Source organism: Entelurus aequoreus, linkage group LG11 (assembly GCF_033978785.1).
Source record: "Entelurus aequoreus isolate RoL-2023_Sb linkage group LG11, RoL_Eaeq_v1.1, whole genome shotgun sequence".
NCBI lineage: Eukaryota > Metazoa > Chordata > Actinopteri > Syngnathiformes > Syngnathidae > Entelurus > Entelurus aequoreus.
In genome coordinates this window covers 480163-496842 of record NC_084741.1, presented here as the reverse complement: position 1 = coordinate 496842, position 16680 = coordinate 480163, and the positions used below count along the sequence as shown (strand labels likewise).

The 16680-nt window shown below is 34.8% G+C and overlaps 1 protein-coding gene across 1 annotated transcript in view; it reads right to left on the bottom strand.

Moving 5' to 3' along the window:
• Positions 1-2918: 2918 nt before the first annotated feature.
• LOC133660493 (brevican core protein-like) overlaps positions 2919-16680 on the bottom strand; it is a 29406-nt gene continuing 15644 nt past the window's right edge. Inside the window, exons 9-12 of the mRNA XM_062064031.1 lie at positions 10196-10278; positions 9965-10109; positions 9706-9888; positions 2919-3141 (exon numbers count right to left, since the gene is read on the bottom strand). Coding sequence (XP_061920015.1) covers positions 3041-3141; positions 9706-9888; positions 9965-10109; positions 10196-10278 — 512 coding nt within the window. The 3' untranslated portion in view covers positions 2919-3040. The remainder of the gene's footprint in view (positions 3142-9705; positions 9889-9964; positions 10110-10195; positions 10279-16680) is intronic.

Below are 16680 nucleotides of genomic sequence, written 5' to 3'. Positions count from 1 at the left end.
CGCTTACGTGGAGTGATTTCTCCAGATTCTCTGAACCTTTTGATGATATTATGGACCGTAGATGTTGAAATCCCTAAATTTCTTGCAATTGCACTTTGAGAAACGTTGTTCTTAAACTGTTTGACTATTTGCTCACGCAGTTGTGGACAAAGGGGTGTACCTCGCCCCATCCTTTCTTGTGAAAGACTGAGCATTTTTTGGGAAGCTGTTTTTATACCCAATCATGGCACCCACCTGTTCCCAATTATACTGCACACCTGTGGGATGTTCCAAATAAGTGTTTGATGAGCATTCCTCAACTTTATCAGTATTTATTGCCACCTTTCCCAACTTCTTTGTCACGTGTTGCTGGCATCAAATTCTAAAGTTAATGATTATTTGCACACAAAAAAAAATGTTTATCAGTTTGAACATGAAATATGTTGTCTTTGTAGCATATTCAACTGAATATGGGTTGAAAATTATTTGCAAATCATCGTATTCCGTTTATATTTACATCTAACACAATTTCCCAACTCATATGGAAACGGGGTTTGTATGTATCACCCATCCTTCCATCATTCATCCATCCTTCCATACTTCCAACCAACCATCAATTCCATCCATCCTTCATCCATCCATCCAACCATCCATCAATTCCAAATGTCCATCATCCATCCATACATCCGAATCTTCCATCAATTCCATCTATCATCCATCCATCTATCCAACCAATTATCTATCTATCATCCATCCTTCCATCTATCATCCATACTTCCAACCATCCGTCAATTCCATCTATCATCCATCATTTATACATCCATCCAACCACCCATCAATTCCATCATCCATCCAATATCTATCATCCATCTATAAATCCAACCATTCATCAATTCCATCTACCATTCATCCATCCTTCATCCAACCTCTCATCATTCCTCTATCCATCCAATTATCCAGTTCCATTCATACATTCCTCCATCATGTCATCCATCCAACCAACCATTCATCTTTCCATCCATCCATTCGTCTATCCCCTCCCTCCATCCATCAATTCCACCCAACCATTAATTCCATATGTCCTTCATCCATCCATACATACAAATCTTCCATCAATTCCATCTATCATCCATCAATCCAACCAATTATCTATCTATCATCCATCCTTCCATGATTCATCCATACTTCCAACCATCCGTCAATTCCATCTATCATCCATCATTTATACATCCATCCAACCACCCATCAATTCCATCAATCCATCATCCATCCAACATCTATCATCCATCCATACATCCAACCATTCATCAATTCCATCTACCATTCATCCATCTAACCATCCTTCATCCAACCTCTCATCATTCCTCTATCCATCCAATTATCCAGTTCCATTCATACATCCCTCCATCATTTCATCCATCCAACCAACCATTCATCTTTCCATCCATCCATTCATGTATCCCCTCCCTCCATCCATCAATTCCACCCAACCATCCCTCCAACCGTCCATCCATCCATCTCTCATCCATCCATCCAACCCTCCATCCATCATCCGCCTATTCATCCATCCATCCAATGTGTGTGTCTGTTTTTGGGGTAAATAAACAAGAAAATGCTTTCAAAGTAATCATTTTTGTACACTTTTGAAAAAACATTTTACAGTAGGAAAAAAATGGCAATCGGAATTTTTTCACAGTGCATTACTGTAAATTATTATTTATTTAAAAAGGTATCACTGTTATATTTTACCTCAAAATTGTGGTGACTAAGCTTCAGGTTTTTTTTATCGTCAAATCATTGGTTGTTTTTACAGTGCATTACTGTAAATAAAAAAAATTAATCACTGTGATTTTTTACAGTAAAATTCTTGCAACTGTGTTTTATACGGTTAAAAAAAAGTGGCAGAATTTTACTGTAAAATCTACTGACTTTTTCACAGTAATTACTGTAAATAGAAAAACATTACCATACCATTTTAATTTTTACTGTAACATTTTTCATCTATGATGATAGTTTTCACAGTACATTACTGTAAATGAAAAAAAAAAAACGATACCACTGTTACGTTTACCTTTTTTTTTTACCGTAAAATCGACTGTTGTTTTCACAGTGCATTACTGTAAATATAAGAACGGAACTAGTTGTTTTTTTACAGTGAAGTTCTGGTGACTGACAGTTTTAACGGTAAAAAAATTGCACTTGTAGCGTAAAACCTGACTTTTTTTCGCAAGTTATTTTTTTACAGTAAAAGTTTAGCTACTGCGCTGACAGGTTTTTTTTACTATAAAATCCACGGTTGTTTTTACAGTGCATTACTCTAAATAAAAAAACAGAATCACTGTTATTTTTTACGGTAAAATTATTGCAACTGTTTTATACGGTTGAATATAAGTGGCAGAATTTTACTGTAAAATCTACTCACTTTTTTCACAGTGCATTACTGTAAATAGAAAAACTGTACCATACCATTAGAATTTTTAATCTATTATGGTCGTTTTCACAGTGCATTACCGTAAATGAAAAAAAAAACGGTACCACTGTTACTTTTACCATTTTTTACAGTAAAATCGACGATTGTTTTCACAGTGCATTACTGTAAATATAAGAACAGAACTAGTTGAAATTGTGGCGACTGACAGTTTTAATGGTAAAACTTGACTTTTTTTCGCAGTTATTTTTTTCACGGTAAAAGTTTAGCAATTTTTACAATAAAATCTATGGTTGTTTTTACAGTGCATTACTGTAAATGTAAAAATGGTAGTTGTAAAATTCTGGCAACGGAGTTATTTACAGCAAAATATATCTGCTGTTTATGTAAATTAAGAAGGAATATCCCCAAAAAAGTACAATTTGAAGTTAATATCATGTTTTTTGGAAAGAAACGTGTCTCAAAAGTAAAGTAAACTTAGACTTTGCTGTTTTCACACGCAAACGATGGCAAAAAAAAAAGAAGGTAAGTGACCCAGGAGAAGATTTAATTGAGGACAAAAAAGAAAGCATTGTTGTGGATTAGGGTTGAAGAACTACAGTCGTGTTAGTGAGCGGCCGTTAAGAAGAAGTTCTACTTGTTATGAGAGCTGCTTTTTGCGAGGACCTCCGTCACCTCCTCCTCATTCCGTGACAGAAGATCTGACCTTGCTGAGTGCTCCTCCTGAGGCGCAGCTGAAGAGGGGTGGAAAAGACGTACATGTTAACATAGAGACTAATATTGTGTGGAGGTTATTTTGTGTCTTTATTGCTAAAGTTTTTTTTGACACTAAATTTTTGTAACTGAATTTTTTGCGTTTCAATTTTGTGAACTGATTTTTATTTTATTTTTTTATTTTATTTTTTTTTACATCAAATTATGCTGACAATTTTATTAAATAAAACCTTGTGAGCAAAATGGGTGTGTTTTAAAATTGTGTGTGAAAATATACCGTTCCAAAAAATCAGCGTACAAAAACTCAATGTAAAAAAAATTCTGCATACAAAAATTCAGTGTCAAAAAATTCAGCGTGCAAAAAAATCAGTGTAAAATAATTCAGGGTACAAAAATTCAATGTAGAAAAAATTCAGCGTACAAAAATTCAGCGTGCAAAAAATCCGGGTGAAATTAAGTGAAAAAAAATTCAGCGTGCAAAAAAATTCATTGTAAAATAATTTAGGGTAAAAAAATTCAGTGTAAAAAAATCACCTTACAAAAAATTTGTGTACAACATTTTAGTGTAAAAAAAATCAGTGTGAAAATAAGTTAGCATACAAAAATTAAGTGTAAAATAATTTAGCATTCAAAAATTCACTGTAAAAAAATTCAGTGTACAAAAATTAAATGTGAAATAATTTAGCGTATAAAAATTAATTGTAAAAAAAAAATTCAGCATAAAATGATCAATCATACAAAAAAATTCAGTGTAAAAAATTAAGTCAACAAAAATTCAGCGTACAAAAATTCAGTGTAAAATGATTTTTGCGTACACAAACTCAATGTAAAATAATTAAGCGTACAAACTTTCAGTGTGAAATAATTTTGCGTAAAATAATTGAGGGCAGAAATGTTCATTGCTTCAAAACTCAAGACCCACTTGTGGTAAAACAGCACCACTTCAAACCTGACACTTCATTGGCTGGTTCTGAGGCAGGATCCATTGCTTCAGTCTTTACTAGAAAGGTCTTGGATTTTAAAACAACAAATATTTACGCACTGAATTTTTATACGCAGATTTTTTTTCACACTGAATTTTAAAACACTAAAATTATATATATATATATATATATATATATATATATATTTTTTTTTTTTTTTTTTTTTTTTTACATATTTTTTGGTACTGTAAAATCTCCGGTTGTTTTCACAGGGCATTCCTGTAAACAGCACCAGTTGTTTTTTTTTTACTGCAATCTTTGTACTGTAAAATCTTCAGATATTGTTTTTACAGGAAATTGTTCTAAATTGAAAAACAGTAGTACTTATATTTTCACAGTAATTGTTTAAACTACAAAATCTTTGGCTATTGTTTTAACAGGAAATTACTGTAAATTGAAACAAGGTGGCAACGTTATTTTTACGGTAAAATTCAGGCAACTAAACTTCCACTTTTTTTTTAACCGTAAAATCTTCAGTTGTATTTACAGTGCATTACTGTACATTGAAAACGCTACTACTTGAATTACTACAGTAATTTTTTTTGTATTGTATAATGTTCTGTTGTTTTTACAGTTAATTACTGTAAATTGAAAACGCTATCACATTTTTTTTTTTAACGGTAATTTTTTTTGCACTGTAATATCTTCTGTTGTTTTTACAGGGCTTTATTGTAAATTGAAAACGCTATCACTTTTATTTTTACGGTAATTTTTTTTGTACTGTAAAAACTTCTGTTGTTTTTACAGGGCATTACTGTAAATTGAAAACGCTACCACTTTAATTTTTACAGTAGTTTTTTTGTACTGTAAAATCTGTGGCTGTTTTACAGAGCATTACAGTAAATTGAAAAAGGGTACCAATTTTATTTTGCCTGTAAAATTCAGGCAACTAAGTTGCCAGTTTTTTGTATTTTTTTTACCGTAAAATCTACGGTTGGTTTTACAGTTTAATACTGTAAATTTAAAAAACCGGTAACACTTTTCTTTTACTGTATTTTTTTTTGTCCTGTTAAATCTTCGGCTATTGATTTTACAGGAAATTACTGTAAATTGAAAATGCTATCAATTTTATTTTTACAGTAGTTTTTTTGTACTGTAAAATCTTCTGTTGTTTTAACAGTGCATTACTGTAAATTGAAAATGATGTCACTTTTACTTTTACAGTAGTTTTTTTGTACTGTAAAATCTTTGGCTATTGTTTTACAGAGCATTACTGTAAATTGAAAAATGGTACCAATATTATTTTAACGGTAAAATTCAGGCGACTAAGCTGCGTTTTTTTTTGTTTTTTTACCATAAAATCTACGATTGGTTTTACAGTTTAATACTGTAGATTGAAAAACTGTAAAACATTTTCTTTTATAGTATTTTTTTGTACTGTTATATCTTCGGCTATTGATTTTACAGGAAATTACTATAAACTGAAACACGTTACCAATGTTATTTTTACGATAAAATTCAGGCCGCCACTTTTTAGTTTTTTTACCGTAAAATCTACGGTTGGTTTTACAGTTTAATACTGTAAATTAAAAAACGTTAAACATTTCTTTTACAGCATTTTTTTTGTACTTTAAACTCTTCGGCTATTGTTTTTACAGTGCTTTTATACTCAGAGTATTTGTTTGTACTGTAAAATCTTGGGCTCCTGTTTTTACAGGAAATTACTGTCAATTGAAACGCGGTACCAAGGTTATTATTCAGGCAACTAAGCTGCCACTTTGTTTTTTACCATAAATTGTGTTGTTTTTACAGTGCAATTCTGTAAATTGAAAAATGGTAAGATTTTCTTTTTACAGAATTTTTTTTTTTGTACCGTTAAAATCTTCGGCTATTGTTTTTACAGGAAATGACTGTCAATAACTACCAATGTTATTTTTACGGTAAAATTCAGGCAACTCAGCTGCCACTTTGTTTTTTACCGTAAAATTTAAATTTGTTGTTTTTACAGTGCAATACTGTAAATTGAAAAATGGTAACACTTTCTTTTTACAGCATTTTTTTTGTAACGTTAAAATCTTCGGCTATTGTTTTTACAGGAAATGACTGTCGATTACTACCAATGTTATTTTTACGGTAAAATTCAGGCAACTCAGCTGCCACTTTGTTTTTTAACGTAAAATTTACATTTGTTGTTTTGACAGTGCAATACTGTAAATTGAAATACGGTAACACTTTCTTTTTACAGCATTTTTTTTTGTACCGTTAAAATCTTTGGTTATTGTTTTTACAGGAAATGACTGTCAATTACTACCAATGTTATTTTTATGGTAAAATTCAGGCAACTCAGCTGCCACTTTGTTTTTTACCGTAAAATTTACATTTGTTGTTTTGACAGTGCAATACTGTAAATTGAAAAATGGTAACACTTTCTTTTTACAGCATTTTTTTTGTAACGTTAAAATCTTCGGCTATTGTTTTTACAGGAAATGACTGTCGATTACTAGCAATGTTATTTTTACGGTAAAATTCAGGCAACTCGGCTGTCACTTTATTTTTTACCGTAAAATTGACATTTATTGTTTTTACAGTGCAATACTGTAAATTGAAAAATGGTAACACTTTGTTATTACAGCATTTTTTTGTAACGTTAAAATCTTCGGCTATTGTTTTTACAGGAAATGACTGTCAATAACTACCAATGTTATTTTTACGGTAAAATTCAGGCAACTCAGCTGCCACTTTGTTTATTACCGTAAAATTTAAATTTGTTGTTTTGACAGTGCAATACTATAAACTGAAAAATGGTAACACTTTCTTTTTACAGCATTTTTTTTTTGTACCGTTAAAATCTTCGGCTATTGTTTTTACAGGAAATGACTGTCGATTACTAGCAATGTTATTTTTACGGTAAAATTCAGGCAACTCGGCTGTCACTTTATTTTTTACCGTAAAATTGACATTTGTTGTTTTTACAGTGCAATACTGTAAATTGAAAAATGGTAACACTTTGTTATTACAGCATTTTTTTTGTAACGTTAAAATCTTCGGCTATTGTTTTTACAGGAAATGACTGTCAATTACTACCAATGTTATTTTTATGGTAAAATTCAGGCAACTCAGCTGCCACTTTGTTTTTTACCGTAAAATTTACATTTGTTGTTTTGACAGTGCAATACTGTAAATTGAAAAATGGTAACACTTTCTTTTTACAGCATTTTTTTTGTAACGTTAAAATCTTCGGCTATTGTTTTTACAGGAAATGACTGTCGATTACTAGCAATGTTATTTTTACGGTAAAATTCAGGCAACTCGGCTGTCACTTTATTTTTTACCGTAAAATTTAAATTTTTTGTTTTGACAGTGCAATACTGTAAACTGAAAAATGGTAACACTTTCTTTTTACAGCATTTTTTTTTTGTACCGTTAAAATCTTCGGCTATTGTTTTTACAGGAAATGACTGTCGATTACTAGCAATGTTATTTTTACGGTAAAATTCAGGCAACTCGGCTGTCACTTTATTTTTTACCGTAAAATTGACATTTGTTGTTTTTACAGTGCAATACTGTAAATTGAAAAATGGTAACACTTTGTTATTACAGCATTTTTTTTGTAACGTTAAAATCTTCGGCTATTGTTTTTACAGGAAATGACTGTCAATTACTATCAATGTTATTTTTATGGTAAAATTCAGGCAACTCAGCTGCCACTTTGTTTTTTACCGTAGAATTTACATTTGTTGTTTTGACAGTGCAATACTGTAAATTGAAAAATAGTAACACTTTCTTTTTACAGCATGTTTTTGTAACGTTAAAATCTTCGGCTATTGTTTTTACAGGAAATGACTGTCGATTACTACCAATGTTATTTTTACGGTAAAATTCAGGCAACTCAGCTGCCACATTGTTTTTTACCGTAAAATTTACATTTGTTGTTTTACAGTGCAATACTGTAAATTAAAAAATGGTAACACTTTCTTTTTACAGCATTTTTTTTGTACCGTTAAAATCTTCGGCTATTGTTTTTACAGGAAATGACTGTCAATTACTACCAATGTTATTTTTACAGTAAAATTCAGGCAACTCAGCTGCCACTTTGTTTTTTACCGTAAAATTTACAATTGTTGTTTTTACAGTGCAATACTGTAAACTGAAAAATGGTAACACTTTCTTTTTACAGCATTTTTTTTTTCTACCGCTAAAATCTTCGGCTATTGTTTTTACAGGAAATGACTGTCAATTACTACCAATGTTATTTTTATGGTAAAATTCAGGCAACTCAGCTGCCACTTTGTTTTTTACCGTAAAATTTACATTTGTTGTTTTGACAGTGCAATAAATGATAAATGATAAATGGGTTATACTTGTATAGCGCTTTTCTACCTTCAAGGTACTCAAAGCGCTTTGAGAGTATTTCCACATTTACCCATTCACACACACATTCACACACTGATGGCGGGAGCTGCCATGCAAGGCGCTAACCAGCAGCCATCAGAGGCAAAGGGTGAAGTGTCTTGCCCAAGGACACAACGGACGTGACTAGGAAAATACTGTAAATTGAAAATGCTATCACTTTTATACTTACAGTATTTGTTTGTACTGTAAAATCTTGGGCTACTGTTTTTACAGGAAATTACTGTCAATTGAAATGGGGTACCAATGTTATTATTCAGGCAACCAAGCTGCCACTTTCTTTTTTACCGTAAAATTTACATTTGTTGTTTTTACAGTGCAATACTGTAAATTGAAAAATGGTAACACTTTCCTTTTACAGCATTTTTTTTGTTGTACCGTTAAAATCTTCAGCTATTGTTTTTACAGGAAATGACTGTCGATTACTACCAATGTCATTTTTACGGTAAAATTCAGACAACTCAGCTGCCACTTTGTTTTTTACCGTAAAATTTTACATTTGTTGTTTTTACAGTGCAATACTGTAAATTGAAAAATGGTGACACTTTCTTTTTACAGCATTTTTTTTGTAACGTTAAAATCTTCGGCTATTGTTTTTACAGGAAATGACTGTCGATTACTAGCAATGTTATTTTTACGGTAAAATTCAGGCAACTCGGCTGTCACTTTATTTTTTACCGTAAAATTGACATTTATTGTTTTTACAGTGCAATACTGTAAATTGAAAAATGGTAATACTTTGTTATTACAGCATTTTTTTTGTAACGTTAAAATTTTCGGCTATTGTTTTTACAGGAAATGACTGTCAATTACTACCAATGTTATTTTTACGGTAAAATTCAGGCAACTCAGCTGCCATTGTTTTTTACCATAAAATTTACATTTGTTGTTTTTACAGTGCAATACTGTAAATTAAAAAATGGTAACACTTTCTTTTTACAGCATTTTTTTTTGTACCGTTAAAATCTTCGGCTATTGTTTTTACAGGAAATGACTGTCGATTACTACCAATGTTATTTTTACGGTAAAATTCAGGCAACTCATTTGCCACTTTGTTTTTTACCGTAAAATTTACATTTGTTGTTTTTACAGTACAATACTTTAAATGGGAAAAAAAGGTGCCACTTTTATTTTTACAGTAAAATTCTGCGATTGAGTTGTCAGATTTTTAATTTTTTTTTTGCAATATAACATTTGACCTCTGCCTTCGTATTAAAACAAAGCACGCTAGCATTAGCATGAATGGTTTACCTGGCAGGCAGGTGATCATTGGCTCCTCCCACTGGCCGCCAGGCAGGCAGGCGATGACGGGATTCATTTTCTGCACGAAGCCCTGCCCGCAGCGGTAGCGCACCTTGGTGTGCGTCTCGTAGTGTGTCCGCGTCTTGCCGAACGGCTTGGCGTTGGCGACCGGCGGAGGTTGACGGCACGACGCTGGGGGGGGAGGGGAGACGACATGGGTCAGGCCGGAGACCCTCGCGGGTGTTTTTGACGAGCGGCCCGGACTCACAGACGCCCCTCTTGCATGTGTAGGACAGGTGGTAGTTGCACGGCACGTCGCTCCAGCGTCCGCCGTCGTCCCACACCATGGCCACGCAGTCCTCTCCGGACAGGAAGTAGCTGTCGGGTTGTCCTCTGTGCCAGTTCTCAAACAGCTGCGTCACGAGAGGAGAGGGGGGGGGGGGGGGGGGGGGGGGGCTTAAAACGTGAGAGGGAGAAAAAGGCGGCAGCAAAAACTGACCAGAAGGTTCCCGTCCGACCAGCGGAAGTCTCCCTCGATGGTTTTGTCGCTCAAACCGATCCACTGATACTCTTTGTACTCGTCTGTTGGCGAAACACACGCAGAGAGATTTGATTAGATTTTTTTATTAAGGATCCCCATTAGCTGGTTGCCACAACAACCCACTAGTCTCCCTGGGGGTCCACAAACTCAATACAATTACAAGTAAAAGCATATAATTATAACTACACAATACAGAAGCAAATAAAACTCATCAAAAAGCAAACAATTTACAGTCTGAGAATACTAGTTACCATATAAATATAACTACACAATATAAAACCAAGCAAAAACCATCAACAAGCAAACTAATTTACAGACTCAGATAAAATATTAGTTTCCTTTTAAAAACCTGTTTACGTTCAATGCCGGTGAGAATTCGAGGCAGGTTAGGCCATCAGACTGTATAATGCATGTGTTCCTTTTTGACTGTACTTGAATGTATAATAGACCGTATTTATATTATTCACATGTGAATAATGCTGTATAACAGACTGTATTTATATTATTCACATGTAAATAAATAAATAAATGATAAATGGGTTATACTTGTATAGCGCTTTTCTACCTTCAAGGTACTCAAAGCGCTTTGACAGTATTTCCACATTCACCCATTCACACACACATTCACACACTGATGGCGGAAGCTGCCATGCAAGGCGCTAACCAGCAGCCATCAAGAGCAAGGGTGAAGTGTCTTGCCCAAGGACACAACTGACGTGACTAGGATGGTAGAAGGTGGGGATTGAACCCCAGTAACCAGCAACACTCCGATTGCTGGCACAGCCACTCTACCAACTTTGCCACAATAATGCTGTGTAATAGACTGTATTTATATTATTCACATGTGAATAATGCTGTGTAACAGACTGCATTTATATTATTCACATGTGAATAATGCTGTATAATAGACTGTATTTATATTATTCACATGTGAATAATGCTGTATAATAGACTGTATTTATATTATTCACATGTGAATAATGCTGTATAACAGACTGTATTAATATTATTCACATGTGAATAATGCCGTATAATAGACTGTATTTATATTATTCACATGTGAATAATGCTGTATAATAGACTGTATTTATGTTATTCACATGTGAATAATGCTGTATAACAGACTGTATTTATATTATTCACATGTGAATAATGCCGTATAATAGACTGTATTAATATTATTCACATGTGAATAATGCCGTATAATAGACTGTATTTATATTATTCACATGTGAATAATGCTGTATAATAGACTGTATTTATGTTATTCACATGTGAATAATGCTGTATAATAGACTGTATTTATATTATTCATATGTGTATAATGCTGTGTAATAGACTGTATTTATATTATTCACATGTGAATAATGCTAATAGACTGTATTTATATTATTCACATGTGAATAATGCTGTATAACAGACTGTATTTATATTATTCACATGTGAATAATGCTGTGTAACCGACTGCATTTATATTATTCACATGTGAATAATTCGGTATAATAGACTGTTTATATAATATTCACATGTGAATAATGCTGTATAATAGACTGTATTTATATTATTCACATGTGAATAATGCTGTATAATAGACTGTATTTATATTATTCACATGTGAATGATGCTGTGTAACAGACTGCATTTATATTATTCACATGTGAATAATGCTGTATAATAGACTGTATTTATATTATTCACATGTGAATAATGCTGTATAATAGACTGTATCTATATTATTCATATGTGAATAATGCTGTATAATAGACTGTATTTATATTATTCACATGTGAATAATGCTGTATAACAGATTGTATTTGTATTATTCACATGTGAATAATGCTGTATAATAGACTGTATTTATATTATTCACATGTGAATAATGCTGTATAATAGACTGTATTTATATTATTCACATGTGAATAATGCTGTATAATAGACTGTATTTATATTATTCACATGTGAATAATGCTGTATAATAGACTGTATTTATATTATTCACATGTGAAAAATACCTTAGTGTTTATTGTTTATTGTGAGCGAACCGTGGTGCTGAATTTCCCCCAGGGATCAACAAAGTACTTTCTATTCTATTCTTTCTAATCAGGTTATTCCAGAGCGATACAGATCTATAAATAAAAGATTTCCGCAATGCATTCTTCCTCAGACGAGGGAGTACAAAATGACCCTCACTAGACTCCCTGGTATTATGATTATGCATGGTGCTACTGTAAACTATTTGGGCCATGAGAAAAGCAGGAGTTTTACTACTGGTTACTGATTTGAACAATATTAGAGTATTAGCTGACAACCTGTTCTGCACTGTTAGCCAGGAAAGAGAAGCATGCATTTGGTTAACATTGGTTCTTAGTGAACAACCCAGAACCAGCCTTGCTGCCCTATTCTGGACAATCTGGAGCTTACTGATCTCACCACTTGCAGCAGATGCCCAGACTGTAGAACAATAGTCCAGATGACACAAGACTAAACTGTTAACAATCTGACAAAAGCAGCACATTTCCTGGAAATACCAACAGCCCTTCCCATCTTTGTAACTATATCACCGATTTGATTTGACCAGGATTAGGGTTGCAAAATTCCGGGAATATTCAAAGTTGGAAACTTTCCATGGGAATTAACGGGAATTAATGGGAAATTAATGGGAATAAACATTGAATGCAACACGCTAGATCTTGCAGCATGATTAATAGCTAAAAAAAAATTGATTTAATGCAAATTCAGTAGAATTTCAACCCTGCACAGCGCATTCCTCCATCACATGCGCAGATAATTCCCAGCATGCTTCACACTACAGCAGGGCTATTGAGGCCACACTAGTATTTGAGCCCAAGGACTTCATCTAGTCAGGTAAGTTTTGATTATATTACTGCGGTAAATATAATTGATCTATAGTATTTACGTTTAATAGAGATGTAATTGCTTGGTACTGTATGACTGTAGACTACTCCAGCAGACTTCCACTCAAGCTAGCTAGCTGTTCCTGTACTTGTTAAATGATGTTGGGGCCAATATCTCTAGCTAGCTAGGTTTATGTACCACCACACAGTCTCATAATGAACCGAAAATATTTCTCTGTTAGCCGTGATGCTAATTTTCTCTATGTTAAATCCCATTAATTTATGCTAACAACGTTAGCGATCCGAATTTACCTTTTTTGTGATCTGTAAAGTTCAACTAGCAAACACTAAATCAAAACGTGTAGTTTCCTCCGCCTTCTTTTCTGCCTGTCATTCTGTTGTCATACAAGAATGTAGGTTATAGTTGGATTTAGCATGCTGATTGAGTGTTCATTTATTCATCTAGCCTGTTTCTATTCATTTGTCCATCAGTTGAATATTTTTAAAGACTACTCCAATTGTTTAGCTGACTATTTATATGTGCTAGAAGACATGCAGGCTATTTCTACAGTGGAGTCACCCGCTTTCAGGCAGCTAATTAGCATGATACCGGCGTCAAACAGCAAATGGCACGGAAAACATTTTCACGTACCTGGACACAGTGGACAGTGAGTACATAAACATGGAAAGCGAGCTAAAGAAAACACTCCAAACTCTGCCTCTGCTCATCATTCAGCACTGAAGGTACACACACTCTGTCAATTCTCTTATATACTCTTTCATTCTAGACTTCTAGAGTGTTTGATTATCACATCACTCTAAATGTGTAGACTATAAAGTTCACAAACATAAAGAGGGTGTGTTGTATGTAGACCACATTGCTTAGCAGAGTTCAGTGACGCAAATGCATGTCAAGTTGATCAACAGATTGTATTATTCTCCAGTGCAATAACAGTACTGAAATGAAGGCTAAAAGGGCATTAAAGGCCTACTGAAATGATTTTTTAAAATTTAAACGGGGATAGCAGATCCATTCTATGTGTCATACTTGATCATTTCGCGATATTGCCATATTTTTGCTGAAAGGATTTAGTATAGAACAACGACGATAAAGTTTGCAACTTTTGGTCTCTGATTTAAAAAAAAGCCTTGCCCCTACCGGAAGTAGCGTGACGACACCGGAGGAAGGACTGCTCACATTTTCCTATTGTTTACACCAGCAGCGAGAGAGATTCGGACCGAGAAAGCGACGATTGCCCCATTAATTTGAGCGAGGATGAAAGATTCGTGGATGAGGAACGTGAAAGTGAAGGACTAGCGTGCAGTGCAGAACGTATCTTTTTTCGCTCTGACCGTAACTTAGGTGCAAGGGTTCATTGGATTCCACACCCTCTCCTTTTTCTATTGTGGATCACGGATTTGTATTTCAAACCACCTCGGATACTACATCCTCTTGAAAATGAGAGTCGAGAACGCAAAATGGACATTCACAGTGACTTTTATCTCCATGACAATACATCGCTGAAGCTCTTTAGCTACTGAGCTAACGTGATAGCATCTGGCTTTACTGCATATAGAAACAAAACAAATAAGTCCCTGACTGGAAGGATAGACAGAAGATCAACAATACTACCAAACTCTGGACATGTAAATACACGGTTAATGCTTTCCAGCTTGGCGAAGCTTAGCAATGCTGTTGCTAACGACGCCATTGAAGCTAACTTAGCTACGGAACCTCGACAGAGCTATGCTAAAAACATTAGCTCTGCACCTACGCCAGCTCTCATCTGCTCATCACGACCCGTGCTCACCTGCGTTCCAGCGATCGACGGTACGACAAAGGATTTCACCCGATCACCGATGCGGTTGGCGGCCCGGAGACGGAGGAAGTCAAGGTGAGGTCGTTCGGCTAGCGCGTCTGCTTTCCTCAAAGTCCTCCTGGTTGTGTTGCTGTAGTCCGCCGCTAATACACCGATCGCACCTACAGCTTTCTTCTTTGCAGTCTCCATTGTTCATTAAACAAATTGCAAAAGATTCACCAACACTGATGTCCAGAATACTGTGGAATTTTGGGATGAAAACAGAGCTTTTTTGTATTGTATTCAATGGGTCCGAATACTTCCGTATCAACCGTTGACGTCACGCGCATACATCATCATATATAGACGTTTTCAACCGGAAGTGTGGCGGGAAATTTAAAATTGCACTTTATAAGTTAACCCGGCCGTATTGGCATGTGTTGCAATGTTAAGTTTTCATCATTGATATATAAACTATCAGACTGCGTGGTCGGTAGTAGTGGGTTCAGTAGGCCTTTAATGGGAGCTTTAAAAAAAGAAGAAGAAAAAAATAAGTAACTAAATAGTTACTTTTCACAGTAACACATTACTTTTTGGTGAAAGTAACTGAGTTACTTTTGAAATAAAGTAACTAGTAACTGTAACTAGTTACTGGTTTTCAGTAACTAACCCAACACTGATCATTACACAGGCCAAACCATGATGCTCAAAAAAACCAAGAATGCCCATTCTAAAAAAGCCAGGGGGTAACCTTTGGGTCCCGATACAGCTGTCCATTTATGTACAGCCTTAAGATTAATTTGAAGAGTCTGGCAGGCCATAGTTTGGACAACCCTGTTTTAAACCGTCACCGGCGTTACAAGGTTGTTCAAATTCCACCCTAAAGTCTCCATGGCAACAGCCCGCAGGTCGCCCGGCAGAAGAATGTCAGATAAGCATCTAAGGGCGTATGTGCAGACCAAACAGCAACATGCAAGCAAGTGTTGAGTCTACTTCCCAACACTTGCAGCCCGCTCCCAAACAAATTTGCCACTTTGCACGCGCACGGGAATGTTAGAAAAGCAGATATGACGCGCTGACGTCTTAAAAGCTGCAAAGCGCACGTGAACATGTCCACGGCGTTCGTTACAGCGTTCGTTAAACCTCTGCCTTTTTTCAAATGAAATGCTCTCGGGCCGCATGCAGCTCCTTAGCGCCGCCCTAGTGGCTCCCTGGAGCTTTTTCAAAAATGTATGAAAATGGAAAAAGATGGGAAATATATACTGTATTTGTTTTAATATGGTTTCTGTAGGAGGACAAACATGACACAAACCTTCCTAACTGTTAGTAAGTCCACTGTTTAATATGTTTGTGTTCACTTATGACAGAATTTGGCGAGCGCCATTTTGTCCTACTCATTTCGGCGGTCCTTGAACTCACCGTAGTTGTGTGGACTGTGACGCAACAGTTTGTTTACATGTACAACTTTCTCCGACACTGCCACAGAAACACATGTTTTATGCCACTCTCTCTTTGTCTCATTTTGTCCACCAAACCTTTTATGCTGCGCTTGAATGCACAAAGATGAACTTTGTTGACGTTATTGACTTGCTTGGAGTGCTAATCAGGTCAATGCTTGCAGTCATACAGTGGTCACTGCATGTGTACATATATATATATATATATATATATATATATATATATATATATATATATATACACCGTATACATACACTACCGTTCAAAAGTTTGGGGTCACATTGAAATGTCCTTATTTTTGAAGGAAAAGCACTGTACTTTTCAATGAAGA